The sequence below is a fragment of the Malaclemys terrapin genome, chromosome 4, assembly GCF_027887155.1.
Source record: "Malaclemys terrapin pileata isolate rMalTer1 chromosome 4, rMalTer1.hap1, whole genome shotgun sequence".
Lineage (NCBI taxonomy): Eukaryota > Metazoa > Chordata > Testudines > Emydidae > Malaclemys > Malaclemys terrapin.
In genome coordinates, this window is record NC_071508.1 from 104,418,151 (window position 1) to 104,441,342 (window position 23,192).

Sequence of the window (23,192 nt, forward strand, 5' to 3'; positions counted from 1 at the left end):
AGTCCCTTGTGCTTGTTTAGCTTCCCTTCTGGGGACAGAGTGCGGCCTTCCTTGCAGGAAGGGTTCAGAGCCTTGCTGCTCCTAGCTTACTAGCAGCTTCCCTGGTTCTCTCACTCTCTCCCCCCACCCCCTTCCACGCCAGGGAGGGTTTAAAAAGGTTCCAAGCAGTTGGAGCCAGCTGAACCTAATTAGTTCCCTGGTAACCCCTTGCCCAGCTGAACCATATTTCCCCCTGGTTCTCTCTCCTCAGTGGCTTGGGAGAGGCCTTTTTAACCTCCTGGGACTGATTACTACCCCCCACCCCCCTTTCTAGCTGTTTGTCCTGGGTTTGCCACACATGGTAGTGAGGAGCACGGGCCACAGGCTGCACAGAGGTGGGAAAATCACCCTGTAGGCCCCTCCCACCCCCCGCTCCCCAGGACATGGGCTCAGTGAAGCTTCACCCGACTGTGACAAATGCAAGGGCTGGGCCTACCCCAGAAACACCCCAGGGCCCTGCCCGTCCATGCCAGATGCACCAAGGTAGCAAGTGAGAGGGACAGTCTCGCATGCACACTCAGCCCTGAACCCTGAACCAGGTGTGCGGAGACAGGCTCAGCCCGGCAGGATCCAAGTGTGGAGGGAATCCAGGTGTGGGGTGAGAGGGTTCTGTGTGGGGCAATCTGGGTGCAGGTGGCTTGGTAGGGGGTCTGAATGTGGGGGATCTGGATGCACAGGGGCTCGTTGAGGGGTTCCAGATGCAGTGGGAATAGGACTCTGCAGAGGGGTCCAGGTGAAGGTGGTTGGGGCTCACTAGGGGTGGTTTGGGTGTGTGTGGGGGATGAGGTTCAATGGGGGGCTTAGTAGGAGTATCCAGGTGCTGGGAGAGTGAGGCTTAGTGGGGTGGGGGTCTGAGTGTGGGGGGCTGGTCTGGGTGCAGGGGTGGGGATCCAGAGGGGGAATCTGGATGCGGGATGGGTCTCCAGATGCAGGGGGTGAGGCTGTCTGGGTATGGCTCGGTCAAGATGCACGGGGGTTGGTCAGACAGGAGAGTAGCTACCTGTACATGGACCCCTCCCCCCACAGCTGAGGAGCGATGGGGGAAGGAAATGTGTGGGAGGGGGTGGAGCTTCCTGAAGCTGTGGAAGGTTTCTAGGAGTGGGTCTGATCCGGCCCCCACTGCTCCTTGCATGGGAAGAGGAAATCCCATCCTTCCCAGCCCAGCAGGGACTAGCAGCTGAGCCCAGTGCAGGGTAGGAGCCCCAGCCCCACCCCCACGGTGATTTACCTCTCAGCCAGCTGTTCCAGGCACCCAAAACAATGTGCCTGCACTGCTGGGGAGGGGTGTGTGTGATGGCTCTTGCGGCATCTCTTTGCTTCCCTGTCAGAAGTCATTTTTTTTGCGTGGAAACAAAGAAATCTGCATGAATTCTGTATGCATGCAGTGGCACAGAATTCCCCAGGAGTAACAGATATTACAAACAGCCCTCCCCCAATTTAAGAGAACATTAGAGTTGCAAAGTCAAACATGCAAAAATTAGGAAATATGTTTTCCTGTGCAACCGTAATGATACAATCTTTAATTAAATGATCACTACAGTTATTACTCATTCAGTGGCATTGAACTTTAAGTTTTTAAAAAAGCAAACTGAGAAAAACTCCATCATGTGGAACTATATTGATGCCTACATAGTTCATTAGTATGATTGGGACCTTTAGCGTAACTGGCAGCAGCAGTAGACTGTTATCCTCTATGTGGACCAGCCACAATGGGAAGGCACATACATTTGACTTTTTGATCCTGTTCCCCACTTGTCCCTACCACCTAGGCCTTTATTAATTCACCCCTGCTTCTACATATATAAACTTCAGTGACTAATTAACATTCTGGATAAATGCCATATTTGTTAACAAAGAATGAAAACCTCCCCACTTTCAATTAAGGCTTACACTCACAATATACAGATTCTGAGAGACACAGAAGATCTTCAATATAACCAGGGAAGTTCAGATATAAAAAGCAAAAACAAAAAATAAAAAACCAGCACCATAAGTCAGTGTTTCTCAAACTGGGGTGTGCTGTACTGGACGCAGCTTCCAGCAGCTTCCATTGGTCTGCAGCGGCGAACAGCGGCCAGTGGGAGCCGCGATTGGCCGGACCTGCGGACGGGACAGGTAAACAAACTGGCCCGGCCTGCCAGGGGCTTTCCCTACACAAGCGGCGACCCCAGTTTGAGAAACACTGCCATAAGCCCAATTCTTTAATAATTTTTTTCAAATCACCTTTCAAAGGGCTACCTTGCATTTTCTAGCCCCAACCACCTGTCCAGGTATTGTCTTTTAAACAATATTATACCAATGCAGAACAACTGAAAATTGAAAGAGAGGCGATAAGGTTGATCTATTTCTAAGTGTTCATCTTTGTCTCGTTAAGAAAAACCAGAACTGAATGAATGCCTCCCATTTCACAACTGGTTTAGACAGCACTACATAGGAAGCATAAAAAGGAGGACAAGAAGTGCCATTATGGGCTGCTTGACAAAAAGTATTGTTTTCAGACCATACAAAATATACAGAAATATAAAAAAACAAAAAGGAAACTATGAATTGCTACAAGTTTCATCCTTCGTGCTTGCCTGACCCACGAAAAAAGCAACACAATGCAAAACTGAAGTAAAATATCACCCAGGACTTTCCAACATATAAAACTGGTTTATCCAGAAAACATTATACATTACACAATCACATTGTTTTCAGATCTATTTAATTTAAAAAAAAAAAAAAAACCTCTAACATTTCTATCAGGAAATATTAAACAAGCAGCATTGGAAATATTAAACAAGCAGCATTTGCAGAGAGATATTATAGATTTTTCTCTATCAGAAAGAAAAGTGTCTCTGTAGTTAGCTTCTCCGTAAAACATATTGTGCTTCATTAGATAAAAATATAGTTAACTGTATTAAAAACCAAAGGACTTTGAAAATAAACTACTCCATATCCTAACCTTTATATTCCCATATTATTGTGTTCCAAGTGGATGAACAGCTTTAGGACAACAACTGTCAGGAAGAATTACTTTTATATATTTCTTCTGCATGAGCTCAAGACATAATAGGTTTCAGGCTGTTTGCAGTGTCTTTAGCAATGTGACTATTGATTTGAATATGTCTTTTGATGCGTTGTGTTTGTTAGTTCTAGATCGCTGCAACATCAACGTGGGGTGGGCACTGCGCTTGCATCACTCTGTTCAGACCTAAACATGCCAGATGCTATTACATTGCCTATTTTTCAGTTGCGTTAAATAATCCCCAAATATTACAAAGAAAAATAAAATTTTAATTCTATAAAACTTTGCTCCTTCAGTAAAAATAATGAAAAGGGAAATAAGTAGCTCATCTTTTGTCTTTTTAACTCCATTCACAATTGTGTATTATACTATGTCTCCAGTATAAGAACGAGATGATGATGATTTATCCTTCTAAAAGTTTGGTTAGCTGGTACCGCTCGATGGAGAAGATGATATTAAGGTGAGAAATCCCTTCAGGATTTTGAGGTCACAGCAAAATGCAGATGGCCGGGAGGTGAATGCTCTCCTCTGCCCTGGAGAAATGTCCCACTCTCCAGCTCTCAGTTGCCAAACACTCCAGCTCTACCTTCCAGGTCACTAAACGACTGTTACAATGAATGTGTGTACTTTCCACACTTAATTCTGTTGCAAACTAAGTTAATGGTAGCATTAAAAAAAAAAAAAAACCACAAGAACCCTACACACAACAGAAATAATTCAAAGATAGAAGTTTCAACTGAATTTATTAAAATGAGCAATCTAGTACTAAGCTATTCAAGCTATTATTGACCTTTATCAGGTTAAAATGCTGCTAATTATGACTTGCTATGGAAGAGTCAGTCTGTTTTAAGACTTTGCTATTACACATTTGAGGTAAAATTTAGCTCCAGCAATCTACAAGGCCCAGATTAATATATTTGTAATGTAATGGTCTAGTCAGAGTAATTCAAAGTAAATTAAACCTATTGTAATAGATGTGCAATTTGTTTATACTGCAATTATTCCTCCTGGATTTACTAATTTTACTTTTCAGTGATTCCTATCAGAGTGAGTAAACTCGAATGTTAAATTAAAATGATAAAGGTTGCCTATCTTCAATTTTCTAGAAATTCAGGACAAAATTCTGGCTTTCTAAAAGAAGGAAAGGGTGATCATAAACATTTAAGTGTGTTGCAAACAGTAAACTGAAAACAGAGTGGCTTCAATGCAATCCCGTGAAATGTGAACTTGGATGGTCATTTCAGAAAAAAAGATGAAAACAAATCTTGCTAGCTGTAAATTTGTTATTAAAGTGAAAACTCACAAATGAACCCTTAGTATTTTTCACTTAAAAGTGTATTTCTTGGTAAGAAAATACATACCTTCATAAGTCTTTGGGGGCAATAAAGCCAATAATTCATAAAGTCTGTGCCTGTAAATCATTGATGGTGTTTTTAAAGCATTTCCATACATTTTATGTATTGAAGGGAGCCTTGAAAAAATACAGAAAACACATAACATATGTTAAAGAGAGATAAAGGGTTATGTAACAATTTTCCATTACAGATTTGCTTTAATTTGTACTGAAATTCATATTCACTACCCTTGAGCCTACATACATTAAAGATGCTGCCTAATTTGCAATGCCAGCATACCAACAAGCAGCTTACATTTCTATTAACTCATAAAACCCTGGTTTCCTATTCCCAAGCTGCATTTTCATGCACTATTATAGACATATATAAGCTTTTATATTGTATTGTACTTTACATGTCTTTCTTGCAGTTAACATTTTTGTAGTTTTGTCCCACCATGGTCTAGCTGACATCCAAAAGATTAATGTTTTAGAGTGACAGAATAGTTAAAATACTGAACAAAAAGGAGGGGAAAAGAACAACTTCGATGTTGAAAAATAGCATAAATACAAAAAGTGTCCGTTTATAAACCATTTCTGTCTCTAGATTAATTTTACACTGTGTATATATTTGTTTTACAAAATGGAACAGATGCACACATAAATACTATCCCGCTATGTGTATAATGAGCACACAAAAATGTTATTGAGGTATGTGCATAAACAGGAAAATGTCACTATTAGTGTTGTACTTGATTGGAAAAACAATAAAAATACTGCAGACAAACATGGTGTCTGATAAAAATTAACAAAAAAAAAAGTTATTTCATGTTCTGTTTCTTAGCATGACATGCAACACACAAGACACAGGGCTTGTCTTTAGAGCCCCGTGCAGATACAAAATTTGTATCTGCATCCGCTCTGCAAAAATGATCTGTAGATATCTGCAAATTTGTAGGGCTCTACTTGTCCTCATTACAACAGTTATCTTGAGTAACTGGAGCTAGCCTAGCTTGAGTGAGACCATGAGTGACCACAGTGAGAAACACTCAAGCTACACACAGTGATTTGATTAGCATCTGAGTAACTGGATTAGCCACTGAAGAGTAATTGTAACTTGAGTTGCTGCATTCCCACTGCATTATTAGCTCCAGCATCAGCTGTATTGGAACTTCAACTTCTAACCCTACAGCCCTAACCCTCACCCACAATGGGCCAACTAGCTTGATCTTAAAACACCAAATAACATGAGCTAGAAATTTGTGTGTGTGTACATGAGTCAATTTAGGCGCACAACTTGAATTATAGCTTGAGCTACCAGTGCAGTGAAGGCAAGCCCATAGTACTGTACCAGTTTATTTACATCACTGCTGTAGCTTTTGTACTCTGTAAGATACTACTTTAAAAGTCTATTGATCTGTCTAAACAATCCATTATATCAGGAAGATACCAGAGGAATATTCTATAGCACTTTCTAACAAAAAATTACAGCTTAGTTTTATTTAAAAACTTAATGATGCATTTACCGTGTCAATAAATCAACAGCACATGGGAGGGGAGGAAGTAGTCTCTGAATAACTTCATCAGTAAGAAGACCACCACAATAGGAAACAAAGGTTTTGATAGCTAAAAAAAAGAAATGGATAGTAACTTAGTAGAATTTATTTAACTGAAAATTACACCCAATTATCTCATGGCTCATTTCAAAATGAAGCAAATAGAGAAAATACTTATAGCACTATTGATCTAGGATTTTAAAGACAAATAGGAAAAAAAATGATTAAAATGGAAACTGCACATTTTTAGCACCTCTAACAGTCAGGCCACTTATTTTGGCAGCATAAGCTGCATCTTCACTGGGGGTGGTGATAACTGGAAATCCCTTTCTAGAGTAGACAAGGCCTTTCTAACTGACCAAGTCACTTTCAAAAATTCTTTTTTACACCTGCATCAAGTTTGACTAGAGAGAGAAAAATGTCCAATATATTAGAATTTTAAATACTAAAGTAAATAGCTTCTTCCCCAGTCAATGTGTATTACCAAAGATTCTCATTCACTATTTAGCTATATCATTTTGCAATATTAATTTTTTTAATTAATTTTATTTGAAGCAAAGCAGCTAATTAAGTAGGCTTACAAACAAATAATATTTTGTTCTGGGAAAACATTTTTAAAGGACATGAATAAAATCCAATCAAGAACACACATCTCCCAGGCTATATCTGTATCTTATAGCTTCATCTTGCACAACATTTCCAAGATCTAACCTCTTCTCTGTGCCCATACCACTAAAAATCTTGTCCAAATCTGATAATTTCATGTGTTGCCTTCTGTTATCTCCGCCTCTATGTCCTTGATGCCTGCAACCTTGTCCCCCTTCAAGTTCATTCAAAATGCAGCCACTAAGATAATCTTCCTGGCTTGCCATTTGGACTACATCAGCATTCCCTGTAAGTCCTTCCCTCCACTGCCTCCTTTTCCCACGGCATCAAACACAAACTTCTTGCTGTCACTTTCTCAACATAGTCCTAACTAGCGTTAAAGTAGTCTGAAATAAGGGGGCTTTCGCCATCCCCACATCTGCCCATCCCCCTGTCTAGCAATTAATTCTGATCCTCCAGCTCCCCCATCAGTTTTCCTCTCTGCAGTCCCCCATCTGTTCTATCTCCATACCTGTTTTGCCCTCTCCAGACCCTATCTGTTCTGCTTCCCAGTCTCACCTTGGGGTTTTTCATCTCCCAGACTCACCTTTGGGAAGTGGGGAGGGTTGGGGTGGGGGTGGGAAAGAGAGCTCCACCTGCTTCTTGTTCCCACGAGGTGGGTAAGAGGGAAAAGCAAACAGATGGTATTAAAAATGTGCACGCCATAGCAATACAGGCTCACCTCTTAGAATTTTTATACCCTGGGCCTGCAGGTTATTTTGACCTGCTGCACTTTTAAAGCACTGGTCCAAATCTACCGATTCAACTTATCACTCATTATTTATCATTCCTCGCCTTTGCTCTGCTGCCAATGATAGCCTCAATCACCCGACTTCTCCACTTCTCTGACAAGAACTTGCATTGTTTCTCCCATGACTTTCAAGTAGAAGAAACTCCCAGACAAAATCTGTATAGCCACCACCAAATTCTTCTTCAAAATGTCTCTCTTTAATAAGACTGTCGATTAATCGCAGTTAATGCACATGATTAACTCAAAAAAATTAATCGCAATTAATCATAGTTTTAATCGCACTGTTAAACAATAGAATACCAACTGAAATGTATTAAATATTTTGGGTGTTTTTCTATATTTTCATATATATTGTATTGTGTGTTGTAATTTAAATCAAAGTGTATATTTTTTTATTACAAATATTTGCACTGTAAAAATGATAAAAGAAATAGTATTTCAATTCACCTCATACAAGTACTGTAGCCCAATCTCTTTGTTGTAAAAGTGCAGCTTACAAACGTAGATTTTTTGTTACATAACTGCACTCAAAAAGGAAACAAACAATGTTAAACTTCGGGGCAAGAAGTCCACTCAGTCCTACTTCTTGTTCAGCCAATTGCTCAGGCGAACAAGTTTGTTTACATTTAGAGGAGATAATGCTGTCCTCTTCTTATCTACAATGTCACCAGAAAGTGAGAACAGGCATTTGCATGGCACTTTTGTAGTCAGCATTGCAAGGTATTTACGTGCCAGATATGCGAAACATTTGTATGTCCCTTCATGCTTCGGCCACCATTCCAGAGGACATGCTTCCATGCTGATGACACTCCTTAAAAAAATAATGCGTTAATTAAATTTGTGACTGAATTCCTTGGGGGAGAATTGTATGTCCCCTGCTTTGTTTTACCCACATTCTGTCATATTTCAGAGTAACAGCCGTGTTAGTCTGTATCCGCAAAAAGAAGAACAGGAGTACTTGTGGCACCTATTTGTTAGTCTCTAAGGTGCCACAAGTACTCCTGTTCTTCATTCTGTCATATATTTCATGTTATTGCAGTCTTGGATGATGACCCAGAACATGTTGTTCATTTTAAGAACACTTTCCCTGCAGATTTCACAAAACGCAAAGAAGGTACCAATATGAGATTTCTAAAGATAGCTACAGTACTTGCCCCAAGGTTTAAGAATCTGAAGTGCCTTCCAAAATCTCAGAGGTCTGAGGTGTGGAGCAAGCTTTCAGAAGTCGTAAAAGAGCAACACTCCAATGCAGAAACTACAGAACTCGAACCACCAAAAAAGAAAATCAACCTTCTGCTGGTGGCATCTGACTCAGATAATGAAAAAGAACATGCATCGGTTCGCACTGCTTTGGATTGTTATTGAGCAGAACCCGTCATCAGCATGGACACACGTCCCCTAGAATGGTGGCTGAAGCATGAAGGGACATAGGAATTTTTAGTGCCTCTGGCACATAAATATCTTGCAATGCCGGCTACAACAGTGCCATGCGAACGCCTGTTCTCACTTTCAGGTGACATTGTAAACAAAAAGCGGGCAGCATTATCTCCTGTAAATGTAAACAAACTTGTTTGTCTGAGTGATTGGCTGAACAAGACGTAGAACTGAGTGGACTTGCAGGCTCTAAAATTTTACATTGTTTTATTTTTGAATGCAGTTATTTTTTGTACATAAGTCTACATCTGTAAGTTCAACTTTCACGATAAAGAGATTGCACTACAGTACTTATATTAGGTGAACTGAAAATACTATTTCTTTTGTTTTTTTACAGTGCAAATACTTGTAATCAAAAATAAATATAAAGTGAGCACTGTACATTTTGTATTCTGTGTTGTAATTGAAATCAATATATTTGAAAATGTAAAAAACATCCAAAAATATTTAAATAAATGGTATTCTATTATTAACAGTGCGATTACTTGCATGATTAATCACGATTATTTTAATCATGTGATTAATCGTGATTAATTTTTTTAATTGCTTGACAGCCCTAATCTTTAATAATGTGTGTAGAAAACTGTAACCTGATAAAAGGTAGGCAGGTGGTGAGTTGTGAACCCTGCTACTCCCTGGCTAAGAAGTGCAACCGCCCCATTATATTTGTTACCCCATCCTCCCCACCCCAACCTAGCCCACGTTTATTTCATCCACCTATTATATCTTGTCTTGTAGAGTATAAGCTATTTGGGGAAGAGACTATCATTTATCAGATATTCGTAAAGTACCTGGGATAACAGGGTCCAACCTGATTGAGGCCATTAGGCGTTATTGCAACATAAATACAAAATAATAAAAAGATTAGCAACAGTTATTAAATAGGTTGTTGTTTTGGAAATATAACACATAAGGATGAGAAAAAAAAAACCACCACCACAAGTGTTACCGATATAATCGTACAGACATACACACACGCAAGCAGAATCTGTTATGGAGGTAATTAAAAACAAGCATAAATTCTGCATTGATGTTTTTCTTTGTCGTCTGAAGGACAAATAATCAAAGAAAGAGAATATGCTAAACTTTGCTTACCACAGAGAGCACCAGCACGGCCTTCTAATGTCACTTGCCATGTAAATGAATCTCCCCGACTCCTCTCTGTTTCTAGATCTTTAGTAGATAGTGGAAAGACACACTTCCATAGTAATAGCATTCTTGGGAGATAGTGCTGGACAACAGCAGGACCTGTAAGTTTTAACAACAGTCAATTACAAATCTGAGAAACCATAAAGGTAAAATATTAAATCAGCTCACCTATGTTCAAAAAGGTCTGTACTGTTTCCTTCGCCCATCCTTGCATTATTCCTTAACCTACTGCCTCTGTCCCCCATTTTGTACAGAACATGCCCACTGCTACTGTTAAGGTTGTCTCCCCCAAATTCATTATAAACCTGTTATTTAGCTTTAGCCAAGTTTTATCATATAGGGACTCAGCTGAGGAACAACATAAAAGAAAAAAAAAATCATTTGGTGGAGATGTTCAGAAATGCAAAATTTCTGGGCACCTCTTGGTATATAGAAATCTCTCTCTTATCAAAGGGAAATAGAGGATTGGTGGACAGAAGTAACAGGTTCAAATGCTGAAAGGAGAATAGGAACATGCAAAGAGACACAAAAAGACTTAGTGAGGGCTCGAATAATGATTTAAATATCAGGGTCAATACTCTGACAATATTAAGCATGATTAGAGTTCAATAACATTTCATGTGACTGACAGATTCAGGGAGGATCTTGATATTCCCTCCATCTTGTATGCATCTTGATATCCTCCTCATCTTGTGCTGACACATATGATACCAATCAATTCTGAACATTTATAGCCATGACAAAATTTTACTGGACTAATCTTGCAAATTATCTTTAATATTTAAGTAGTATTAGTCCAATCCTGACATTGTTCTGAAGGCAGAGCTCCCACTGAGTTAATAGTAAGTGTTAAGGTAACAAACAATGCTTTTATGCATCTTTTTTTTAATCAGAGATTTAAATTTATGTTAATAATTTTTGAATTTTTTTAGTAAGAAATATTACAGGCAAATGAAGGACCACAAGTATTAAAGCTAGTCATATGGATTTATCAAAACACATACTTTAATTTAGTCTTATATGTACTTTTAGAAACCTATTACCTAATGTCATTAGAGAAGCTACCAACAGCCATCCAGCCTGCGTTCGTTGTATTGAAATGCGACTATTTTGAGAAGCAGAACACAATAAATCCTCTGCTACTGTCATGATTACCTATTCAAAATTTGAAAAACAAAGAGCATCACTACCTTTGTAATTGTACACAGAAATCAAACACAACTTAAAGAAAAAATGCAAATGATTATTTCTAACAAAAAAATTGATTTTGCCCACAGTGAAGTTATGTGCAAATTTCCCCACTTATTTCAATGGGAGCATGTTCATGTCAACACATTAATAACAAAGCCTTATGAGAAACATAAGCCCCAAAACAGAGGCTACAGGACTGAACTATTCAGGGGACAGGTTGGCGTGGCGTGTAAGCAGATCAAGAGAAATTTTCAACCTGTCCCCCGGTACAGCAGGTTCACTAGGGCCCCGGTACAATGCCCTCCCTCCCACCCCCACTGTGTGCAAGGACAAAAACGAAGTACTGCCCTCATCCCTATTCCCAGGGAGTCTCTTCCCCACGTCTTGGGTTCAGATCATTACTGAATAAGGGACTGCAAATGAGGGGAACAGTCCTTTTAACCCTCCTCCCCCTGCCTCACAATTATACTCAATCACCAATGAAAAGAAATAAAAATCAACAGTGCCTAGCACAATGGGGTCCTGGTCCACAACTAGGGATCTTAGGTGCTACTGTAATACAAATAACAAATAAATATAAAGCCATGGGACCAGTCTTCTCCTTGGTTGAGCTCAATTTGAGAGCTATAATTCCCTCCACCCCTCTATCAAGACATATTTCTAGCATTACTATTTAGCCCACTATATGCTGGGTATTCTCCAAAACCTAAAGAAAGGCAGTCCCTTCTCTGAGGAACTCACACTCTAAGAACGGGCAAGTAGACAAAGGTCATGGAAAAGGGAATAACAACAGGCAATTTATATACAATGTATATACATATAAATTAGCTTAACTCACTATAGGCAGCATAACAAAAATAGGGTCTTTAAAAGGGAATTAAATGTGGTCATGACAGGGACCTTGCAGATGAGCTGAGAGAGGTCATACCATGCAGAGGGGGGTTGCATTAAGAAGGCGCACAGAGGATGTGTGAGATTCTGACAAACAGGTGGACAAGGCCCATCCCCATAACAGTTTCTTGTCACAGGAAGGGAGTCATTCTGACCCCAGCAGCAAGAGGTGAATGAAGACAGGACTTTGGTAGTGCTGAGTGTTAGTCCAGACAGAGAACAGTAGTACTGCTCTCATGGCTATCTCAGGCCTGGTCTACACTAGGCGTTTATATTGAAGTTAGCGCCGTTACATCGAATTAACCCTGCACCCGTCCACACCACGAAGCTATTTAGTTCGACATAGAGGTCTCTTAAATTCGACTTCTGTACTCCTCCCCAACGAGGGGAGTAGCACTAAATTCAACATGGCTAGGTGTGGATGGAAATCGACGGTAATAGCTCCGGGAGCTATCCCACAGTGCACCACTCTGTTGACGCTCTGGACAGCAGTCCGAGCTCGGATGCTCTGACCAGCCACACAGGAAAAGCCCCAGGAAAATTTGAATTCCTTTTCCTGTCTGGGCAGTTTGAATCTCATTTCCTGTTTGGACATCAGAGCTCTCCAGCAGAGATGGCCGTGCAATCTCAGAATAGAAAGAGGGCCCCAGCATGGACTGATCGGGAAGTCTTGGATCTGATCGCTGTGTGGGGCGATGAGTCCGTGCTTTCCGAGCTGCGATCGAAAAGACGGAATGCAAAGATCTACGAGAAGATCTCTAAAGCCATGGCAGAGAGAGGATACAGCGGGGATGCAACGCAGTGCCGCGTGAAAATCAAGGAGCTGAGACAAGGCTACCAGAAGACCAAAGAGGCAAACGGACGCTCCGGATCCCAGCCCCAGACATCCCGTTTCTACGAGTCACTGCATTCCATCCTAGGTGCGGCCGCCACCACTACCCCACCACTGACCATGGACTCTGAGGATGGGATATTGTCCACGGCCGGTTCCTTCGACATGTTAGCGGACGGGGAAGATGAGGAAGGAGATGAGGAGGACGAGGCAGTCGACAGTGCTTACAACACTGATTTCCCCAACAGCCAGGATCTCTTCATCACCCTTATAGAGATCCCCTACCAACCGTCCCCAGCCGTTAACCCGGACACAGAATCTGGGGAAGGATCAGCCAGTAAGTGTTTTAAACATCTAAACATTTATTTTTAACAGAACAGGAATATTAAGAACAACAACAATGGGTTTCTCATGATTAGTTTGCCCTAGGCGCTTAACGTTTCAGTCCTGGGCAGTGCAACTATTGAAAAAAAATCTAACAATGTCCGGTTTAGCATGATTGTTCTGCCCAAGCCGCTCTACTGTTTAGTCCCTGCCAGTGCAGCTACAGTAAAATGCGGTCTATATGTCCGGGGATAGAGCAGAAATCCTCCTGGGACATCTCGAGCAAGCTCTCCTGGAGGTAATTGGAAAGCCTTTGCATCAGGTTCCTGGGGAGAGCGGCCTTATTGGGTCCTCCGTGGTATGAAACGTTTCCGCGCCAGGAGACAATCAAGTACTCCGGGATCATTGCCCTGCAGAGCATGGCGGCATACGGCCCTGGTCTTTGCAGGCTTTCCCGAAGCATTCTTTCTTTATCAGTGTCTGAGATCCTCATCAGGGTGATGTCGCTCATGGTGACCTGCTTTGAATTAGGTAGGGGAATGTTAGTATTGGGACTGCTTGCCCGTTCCTTTACAGAACTGTAACCGCCGGTTTGCAGCCACGCGGTGGAGGCGGGAGAGGGGCAGCATACAGGGATCTTTCCCTGGGACAGCCACGAGGGGGTGGGACAGGGGCAGAGTTCCTGCTTGCCGGATTGCTGGCAGCAGGGACTGGCATTGCTTTCAATGTGAAAGGAGGCCAGTGCTACTATTAAAGTTTTAAGCAGCCACAAGTCTACGGCTTACCATGTCTGCCCGCTACACAAATTCCGGTGTCCTGCCCCGCTTCTCAGATCTGCAGTGCAAGACCCCAGGCACTGAATGCGAAGGCCGAGAATTCGACCTTGTCCTGAGTGCGCATGTGATAGGTGCTGTGCATGGTCTTGTTCACAGAGAAAGACTATGTTCTTTGTTCACAACTACATTTATCTTTCTGAGGAATTCACTCCCTTTTTCCCATTCCCACAGCCACAGCTGCGACTGTCTCACAACCTAGCCTGGCATCACAGTCCCAGAGGCTAGCGCAGATTAGGCGTAGGAAGAAGAGGACACGGGAGGACATGTTCTCGGAACTTATGGGCTGCTCCCGAGCCCAGGCAGCACAGCAGACCCAGTGGAGGGAGAACTTGTCCCAAATGCACCGATCACACATGGAACGGAAGGAGCGGTGGCGGCAGGAAGACCAGCAGGCGACTCAAACGCTGCTTGGACTTATGAGGGAGCAAACGGACACGCTCCGGCGCCTTGTGGATGTTCTGCAGGAACGGGGGCAGGAGGACAGAGCCCCGCTGCAGTCTATCTGTAACCACCCTCCCCCGCCACCAAGTCCCATACCCCCCTCACCCAAAGTCCAAAGAAGGAGGGGCGGCAGAGTCCGTGCAAACTCTCACTCCACCCCTGCAGACTGCTCTAGTAGTAGAAGGCTCTCATTCCCCAAAATTTGACAAGTCCTTTCCTTCCCGCCTCACACAAGCCCCCGTCCAAGTTTCACCCCCCAGTTTCATGTGTAGTTGTTAATAAAAAATACGTTTCTGTTAATTACTGTTTCCATCATGTTCTTTTGGAGGAGAGTCTGTCTGAAGGGGGGGAAGGGGGTTGGTAATTGGACAGGACAGTCACCTTTAGCAGGGTACATAGGCGGGGGCAGGTCCAGCAGCAGGGCACATACACAGTGCAGTCACTAGTTACCCTGGTCAGTCTGGGAGGTGGTTTTCATGTTCTGTGGTGGGGGGTGGGTTGCTCTGTGACGTTGTGGCGGGGGAGGGCAGTTACAGATCTTATGCAGCGGTCCTTATCCTGGATCACAGAGCCACGCAGCAGGGGATCTGTAACCGTCCTCCCCCTGCCACAAAGTCACATAGCCCCCACATACACACAGTCCCGATCAGGAGGGGTGGCAGGCTCCGTTGAAACAACCAGTCCACCACTGCGGATCCTGTCATTCCTGGAGTTTAGAAGCATCATTTGCATCACTACACTACACCCGCTCCCCACCACAGTCTGCGTCCCAGGTTTAAAACATTCCTGCGAAAACAGTAATAAAGAAAACGGTGTTCATTAACAAAGTAGAAGTGATTTTATTTTTAAACGTGTGTTGGAAGGGGGTGAAGGGGGTATGTAACTGGAGAGGATAGTCAACATTAACTGGGTAAAGAAACGGGGGCAGGTTCAGCTTCTCTGTACACAAACTTAAAAGTCACAGGTTACCCTGCTCACTCAGGAACCTAGCTTTCAAAGCTTCCCGGATGCACAGCGCGTCCCGCTCGGCTCTTCTAATCACCCGACTGTCTGGCTGGGCGTAATCAGAAGCCAGGCTATTTGCCTCAACCTCCCACCCCACCATAAAGGTCTCCCCCTTGCTCTCACAGAGATTGTGGAGCACACAGCAAGCTGCTATAACAATGGGGATATTGGTTTCGCTGAGATCACAGCGAGTCAGTAAGCTTCTCCATCTCCCCTTGAGACGGCCAAAAGCACACTCCACCACCATTCTGCACTTGCTCAGACACTAGTTGAAGAGTTCTTTTTCACTGTCCAGGGCGCCAGTATAGGGCTTCATGAGCCAGGGCATTAGCGGGTAGGCTAGGTCCCCGAGGATGACTATAGGCATCTCCACATCCCCAACAGTTATTTTCTGGTCCGGGAAGTAAGTACCTTCCTGCAGTCATCTAAACAGACCAGAGTTCCTGAAAACACGAGCGTCATGAACCTTGCCCGGCCATCCGACGTAGATGTTGGTAAAACGTCCCCTATGGTCCACCAGTGCTTGCAGCACCATGGAAAAGTAGCCCTTTCGATTAATGTACTGGCTGGCCTGGTGGTCCGGTCCCAGGATAGGGATGTGAGTTCCATCTATGGCCCCACCGCAGTTTGGGAATCCCATCGCTGCGAAGCCATCTATGATCACCTCCACATTTCCCAGGGTCACTACCTTTGACAGCAGTACATCAACGATTGCCTTGGCTACTTGCATCACAACAACCCCCACGGTAGATTTGCCCACGCCAAAGTGGTTCGCGACTGACCGGTAGCTGTCTGGCGTTGCAAGCTTCCAGAGGACTATGGCCACTCGCTTCTGGACAGTCAGGGCTGCTCGCATCCGGGTGTCATTGCGCTTCAGGGCAGGGGACAGCAACTCACAAAGTTCAAGGAAAGTCCCCTTCCGCATGCGAAAGTTTCGCAGCCACTGGGATTCATCCCAGACCTGCAGCACTATGCGGTTCCACCAGTCCGTGCTTGTTTCCCGGGCCCAGAATCACCGTTCCACAACATCCACATGACCCATTGCCACCGTGATGTCCTCGGTGCTGGGTCCCGTGCTTTCTGAGAGGTCTGTGCTACTCTCAGACTTCAGGCCCTCACCGCGGTGCCGTAGCCTCCTCGCCTGATTTATCTGCATCTGCCTCTGGGAAAGGTGGATGATAAGCTGCGAGGCGTTGACAACAGCCACAACTGCAGCGATGGTCGCAGCGGGCTCCATGCTCGCAGTGCTGTGGCGTCCGCGCTGTCACTGACTAGAAAAGTGCGCGAACTGATTTCCCGCCGGCGCTTTCAGGGAGGGAGGGCGGGAGTGATGGACGGATGACGACAGTTACCCAAAAGCACCCTCGACATTTTTTTACCCAGAAGGCATTGGCGGCTCGACCCAGAATTCCAATGGGCAGCGGGGACTGCGGGAACTGTGGGATAGCTGCCCACAGTGCACCGCTTCCAATGTCGACGCTTTCCCCGTTAGTGTGGACTCACAAAGTCGAATTACTGTCCTTAGTGTGGACACACACGTTTGACTTTGCAATATCGATTCCAAAAATTCGATTTAAGTAAAATCGAACTACTCTCGTAGTGTAGACATACCCTCAGTCTTCACAGGAAGAGTTCAGTGGAGATAGATGCTGCTATTAAATAATTTTTTCAACACAATTTCTAGAAATACCTAACTCTAGTTCTATGTTCCTGAGTAGGGTGCCATTTTGCTGCTACACTCCAGCAGGATATCCAATCTCATGAGGTAGAAAAGACTGCTCAGTGGTTAGGGCACTAGCCTAGGACTTGAGAAATTTGAGTTCAGGTCCCTGCTCTGCTACATACTTTCCGTGGGACCCTGGGCATGTGACTTAGATTTTCTGTGCCTCAGCCCCCAAATATACAATGGGAAACACACCACTTCCTTATCTCACAGGGGTGTTGTTTAATTAAATACACGAAAATCTGTGAGGTACAACCTATGGTAATGGGGGTGTTTGTGTCATGTAAGTACCTTAGACACATAAATAGGTAATTTGACACGTAGGAAGTAAAGTTCAGTAAACGGGAAGGATGGGAAAGGCAGGAGATTTTTTGAGATTTGCTGTAAGGTAAATGTTGTTATTTAAGTATATCACTTTATATATATATATATATAACAATTTATTTATAGCTTAATATACCTAATATTGTATATTTTTAAGCAACCAAATAGAACATATCTTTCCACAAGCCTTTTCAAATCATCTGTGTCATTCATGCTTTCCATATATTGAATTGCATTTACTGTATTTCACATTATGTCAGAGGCTGTCAAGACAAGACTTCCAAGTACAGTTACAATTAATCAGCATCAAGGTAATCATCATAAAAGCTTTATAATGTACTACAGTTTTCCTTTAATTTGCACATTTAAAAAAAAATCCATGATATAATGGAACGAAAACATTAATTTCTCAATTCCATAATACTAATCTAAAGCTATACATCAAGTAACATAATCTGAAAGAGTGTACATTTAAAACAAAACAAAAGAACAACCTTCTAAAAATGACACTATAAAAAAAAAAAAAAACCCTCTCACCCCTCACAAACCTCTGCTGAAGTTATCAGATGAATGAGAGGGGTCATACAACTGGCTTCATTTAATTGCGTCTTGATTTCTGACAGTATTTCCCTTCAGACACCAATAGCTGAGACTTATTTTTGAAGTATTTTTACATGAAATATAAGCAATAGTTTGGAATGTTACATATATGCTAATATGCTACCTGTTTTGCTTCATCTGATCCTGCAATTTTAACTTCTCTCTCTCTCACAAGAGGAAAATATACTAATACACTATAGCTGCTATCCAGAATACTAAATATTTGATACTCCCTTTTCCCAACTGCTCTATTTAGACTGGTCTCTCTGAAATTTGGCAGCTTTCCTGAGACAGAATGGAAAACAGCTACTATAACTCTTCTATAACTGGTACAGAATTTTTTTTTGTTCTGTTCTCCACCCACCTCACCTAGGCCAGGCCATCTTACTTTATTTCTTAAAATAAATCTTTGTTAACGTGTTTTATTTTCCAGATAAATTGCAGTCTCTTTTATTCTACTTGGGTATACAGTATTTTAAAATGGCGCTCTTAACTATTAAGTTATTAAGCTATTCAGGCTATACTTAGTTTGTTCTCTCTTTTCCCCAACCTCAAGCGCTTTGAGTAATCAGCAAATGAAGTTTTTAACATTTAAGAATGTTCTCCTCCCCAGTCCCAAAAACAATCCCTCCATCACCTGGACTTAGGCTCCTAAGTGCCGAAGTCACCTTTGAAAATGGGACCTAGATTCCTAAGTCACTTAGGAACTTTTGAAAATTTAACCCATTAATACTGTATGCATTACAATACAGCTGTATAGTTAGTGGTCAGTAATACTTAAGAGATATCTAAGATTAATTTCAGGTGAAGAGGACTATTGCCAATGTAGATAGAACACATCACTGGACACCAGCAATACCAGGAGGGATGAGCTGGCGTGCAGTCAGGAAAGTAACAAATATTTTCCTCATGGATTGTATTTTCTAAATGGACAACCAACCTAATTCTCAATTACTGAGGGACAATCTCCACCCATTGATATATTTTGCTTTCCACAACCAAATCTCTGTTCAACTTTGCATCATGAGTAATGTACCCAAGTATTCAGATTCTAATACCTAAACTGTATTGTTAAATCTATTCACCTAAATTTGGGTTATTTATGATTATGTACTCTATGTATCATATTACTTTTAAAAACAAACTTTGTATTTGTGGATAATCTAAGCACTATGCCCAGATGTACAGACACTTTTCTCAACCTATGTATTGTATAACTTTTTTAACATTAGCTTTAATAAAAATTTTAAATCTGTTATCAAAATGTACCCTTGACCTTACTGTAGTATAATATTAAGTAAAGCAACATCTCTGCATCTTTATAGGCATGCTCCCTCTCCCTGAGCTTCGAAACAGAGGGCTGAAGAGGGGGGAAAATGAGAAAAATTACTCTCTCAGACGTGAGAAAGAGAAAGCTGACATTGGTGCTGTACCATATTTTTCCATCTGTAGTTCACTCAGAGGACAAAGCCTTTCTTACTGATGCAAAACAGTCTCCATCACAAGATCTTTATTGCCTCCGGGTTAGATCACTGCAATATGTTCTTCTTGGGTCTTCTCATGAAGGCCACTCAGAAACTTCAGCTAATAGAAAACAGTATATCCTACCTCCTTAGTGGAGTAGACTGGTGTGAACATGTTACAGGTATGTTGATATGAGAAATTAATTATAGTTTTGTGAAATTCTATCAAATGGCCTGAACAGATGTAACTGGTGTTGGAATTAGTTAAGGGTTTTAACCATCTTATATAATTTCTACCTTGGACTAGTGGAAGTTTTGGCAGAATGGATATATGGATAAATAAAATTTTATTTTGTACAGTGGTTAGTCACCTAAAGGCATAGGAAGGTGTTAACTCAATTTAGTCTGTGGTAAGTGAATGTCCATCCAGGAAAATTATAAAACAGTGAGCAAGGCAACAGATCTGTGGATGTACTTCCAATTAGTTTTATAAAAGAAGATCATTTTCTTTGGCAAAACCTAATGAGCTTCAGTTGTATTGTGGACTAACACAGCCTTTTCTTACTCAACAATGCAGTTGTGATGTTCATGGGAAAGGGGCAAGTAATGGTAGCCTGCCAATTTAAGATACTTGCAAGTCAGGCCAGGGTTACAGAAGCTTTAATCTTCAGAGAAAGTTTCACTGGCTTCAAACAGAACTGACTGATTTACAATTCTGAAAACATAACTGGTCTCAAGAAGTTTACTCTCAAATTACAGTCTCCCTCCTCTTTCCAATTTCTCTAACTCAAAGCTCTTTAGAATCAACCTTCATTCCCAGAAGCAATAGTGATATGTGGTGGGGAGACCTCAATCTTAATGCAAAAATATTCATACAATTATTATAACTTACATTAGTATTAGGTTGTTAAAAAGTTGTCTGCATCATTATTGAATGAATATCTATAAATACAAGTATGTTATAGCCAGGATGCTTGAAAATCTAACAATAATCTGTTAATTTAGTTACTTATATTCAGGCTGGTTAAAGAAATTCGAGGTGGTGTCTGTTTCTGTCTCCCACGGGTAAGCAAACATCCAGAAGATAGCCCCTCCTTAGCCATAAAACCATATTTATTAGCTCTAAGAGTGTTATTCAAACTCAGGAAAGCTGCATTTTAAACTTTACCTTGCTTTAACTTTTATACTATTTTCCTTTGTATTATATATTGGTTATTGAAATTTGTGCTTTGTACAAAATATTTAATAGTAGTCTAATTGCTGTAACAAATTGTAACTGTAAGTAGCTTAGGTCAAGAAACAGACCTTAAGAGTGTCATATCTAAACCATGACACCAACTAAAATAAAAAAACCTGACTAGTGTAAAGTCATTTGTTTTTTTTTCATCCTCACAGAAAAACGTCTAAGTAAACCCATACAAAGAATTCTAGAAGTATTCTTGCTTAAATGAATTTTATAATCTCTATAAACTTCATTCAGAAAAGCCTTGAGGAAAAACATTGTAGTTGGAAATATTTTATTTTTTTGGTTATTTCCTAAATGTTCAAGTGCCAAACACTTGAAATGCATACTTGCAAATCTGATTGCTAAATGAAAAGCTCTTAATATCATTGCTATTTAAATGGTAAAATGTGTTATGCACTAACCTAAAATTTAAATGACCTTGCTAAACTGATTGCTAATGAAAGAAGCCATTTGAGTATAGAGTATTTATATTAATGGGAATTTAATTAATTAATTACTGGCAGTGCTCAAGCAACTCACTCACCCAACTCAGGAAGATGAAGAATCATCTCTAGAAAAACTGTAAGAAAGAATCAGCCATTTCTTTTACAGCTATTTAAGCTAAAGACTTTTTATAAAGTTATTTAATTTTAAAAGACTGGTTTGAGAACAAAAAACTTTATATAAAAGGAATGTTTGTAAATTTTGAAAATAGAATTTCATTTCCTGTTGAACTCTAATACAACTGATGGAATATCTCAGAAAATGAGTTGAATAAAAAGAGAAAAGTTAAACACTAACTTTTAAGTTATCTGATGCTTTCCCAAACAAAGGAAGTTAGAAATCTTGCATATTCATTAAACAGACTGCATACCTCAGGAGCTGAAGGCGTCACCTAAGCAAATCCCAGATGCATGGAGCCAACAAGTGACTGCAACCAAGTTTCAGGCTTGTTTAGACTCAAAGAGGTGTGTTTTCTTATAATTTAATGGAAATAGGAAGGAGAAGAGTATAAAAAAAGGGGAGTACCTCTCACATACACACACTGCTAACCTGCTTAAACAGCAACTTACCCTGTCCATCTCTACTCTGTAATTAGCAAAAGTTAACAGACTGAATATTTACTATTGTTACAATGCCATGGATCTTCTTTGAAAAATCTGCGATTCAGAAATGTTACACTACCTGATCAGTGATTTAAATGATTAAATTTATGAAGAAAAAAATAGCATTATTATGTGTGTTCTTAGGGATCCTTTTCTTCCTAATAAAAGAAACTACTACATCAATATTTTGAGAAAAAAAAATATTAGTGTTCTAATCATGAGATTTAAAAAAAAAATCAGCGTTGTAATATCACAACTAAATAAGAAATACATTTGAGACATTTCAGGAAGGAGCACAACAGAACTGCTTACAAGTAAATTAGTAGGATCATTACCTTCCCTTTTCCATGTGGAATTCCTAATGGGCAGTGTTTTACTGCTCCCAACAAAGCAGCAACAGCAAAACTATATCCAGTCACTGCTTCAGGGGAGGACTTAAGGGCACTAAGCCGCTCGATGCAGCGATCCAAAAGTGGAGACACATAGGATGGCAATGCTACAGCAATGCAGCGTAGACACCAAGCTGCTGCTAGTCGAACTGAAATACTGGGATGAAGAATAACTGAAATTACTGCATCCAGAACCCCTGAAAGAAAAAATAAATACACTTAAGACATGGACAAAGCAGTCTGGCTGATGAGCAAGGTAACTGTCTAAAGGCATGTATGTGTATTCACTGAGGGATAGTGAAGGTCACTTTTCAAGCATTTGCTAATCTTTAAACAATGAGAAGCGCAAATAAGAGAGATTTCACATTAAATGTCGTCAATCTAAAATATTTTATTATTTTAAAAAAGTTAACCCAGCTGATGAGCAGTTGGATGAAACTGAATTCTGGAAAGATTGAAGTGATGCTGTTGGAGAGAGGAAAAAACTTTCAAAAAACCTTGACCCCTTTGGAACACCACCCTTGTGTCATTAAGACAACCTGCAGCCATGGTGTATATCTAGACTGTACACTGCTTATGGATACCATAACAGCGAAAGCTGCAAAAGATTGCCCATTTCCATCTACAGACAGCAAGAATATTACACCGCCTTTTATAAGATTCAGACTTGGCTGCAGTGATCCAAGCACTTGTGACCTTCAAGAATGATCATATTAAGTATGAAGCAGCTGACTTCAAAAGCTATAGCTACAATTGTTTCAAAACATAGTCCTTCTGTTCAACAACTAAAACCACAACAATCCAGCTGTCTGTTCTCTTCCCTGGCTCTCTGTAAAGGACTGGATTAAACACAATGTTTAAATCCTCTTTGAGACTTTCCCCAGGTACCAGACAGACTGCTTCACCTTGCTTCATCCTGAACTTCCAT

At 41.1% G+C, this 23,192-nt stretch overlaps 1 protein-coding gene across 5 annotated transcripts in view; it reads right to left on the minus strand.

The window, feature by feature from the left end:
- HEATR5A (HEAT repeat containing 5A) overlaps positions 1 to 23,192 on the minus strand; it is a 127,623-nt gene that overhangs the window by 74,147 nt on the left and 30,284 nt on the right. For all 5 annotated transcript variants that reach the window (XM_054025149.1, XM_054025152.1, XM_054025151.1 and 2 more), the window contains 5 exons: positions 22,211 to 22,461; positions 10,958 to 11,069; positions 9,861 to 10,013; positions 5,906 to 6,005; positions 4,408 to 4,517 (listed from right to left, as the gene is read on the minus strand). In XM_054025149.1, coding sequence (XP_053881124.1) covers positions 4,408 to 4,517; positions 5,906 to 6,005; positions 9,861 to 10,013; positions 10,958 to 11,069; positions 22,211 to 22,461 — 726 coding nt within the window. The remainder of the gene's footprint in view (positions 1 to 4,407; positions 4,518 to 5,905; positions 6,006 to 9,860; positions 10,014 to 10,957; positions 11,070 to 22,210; positions 22,462 to 23,192) is intronic.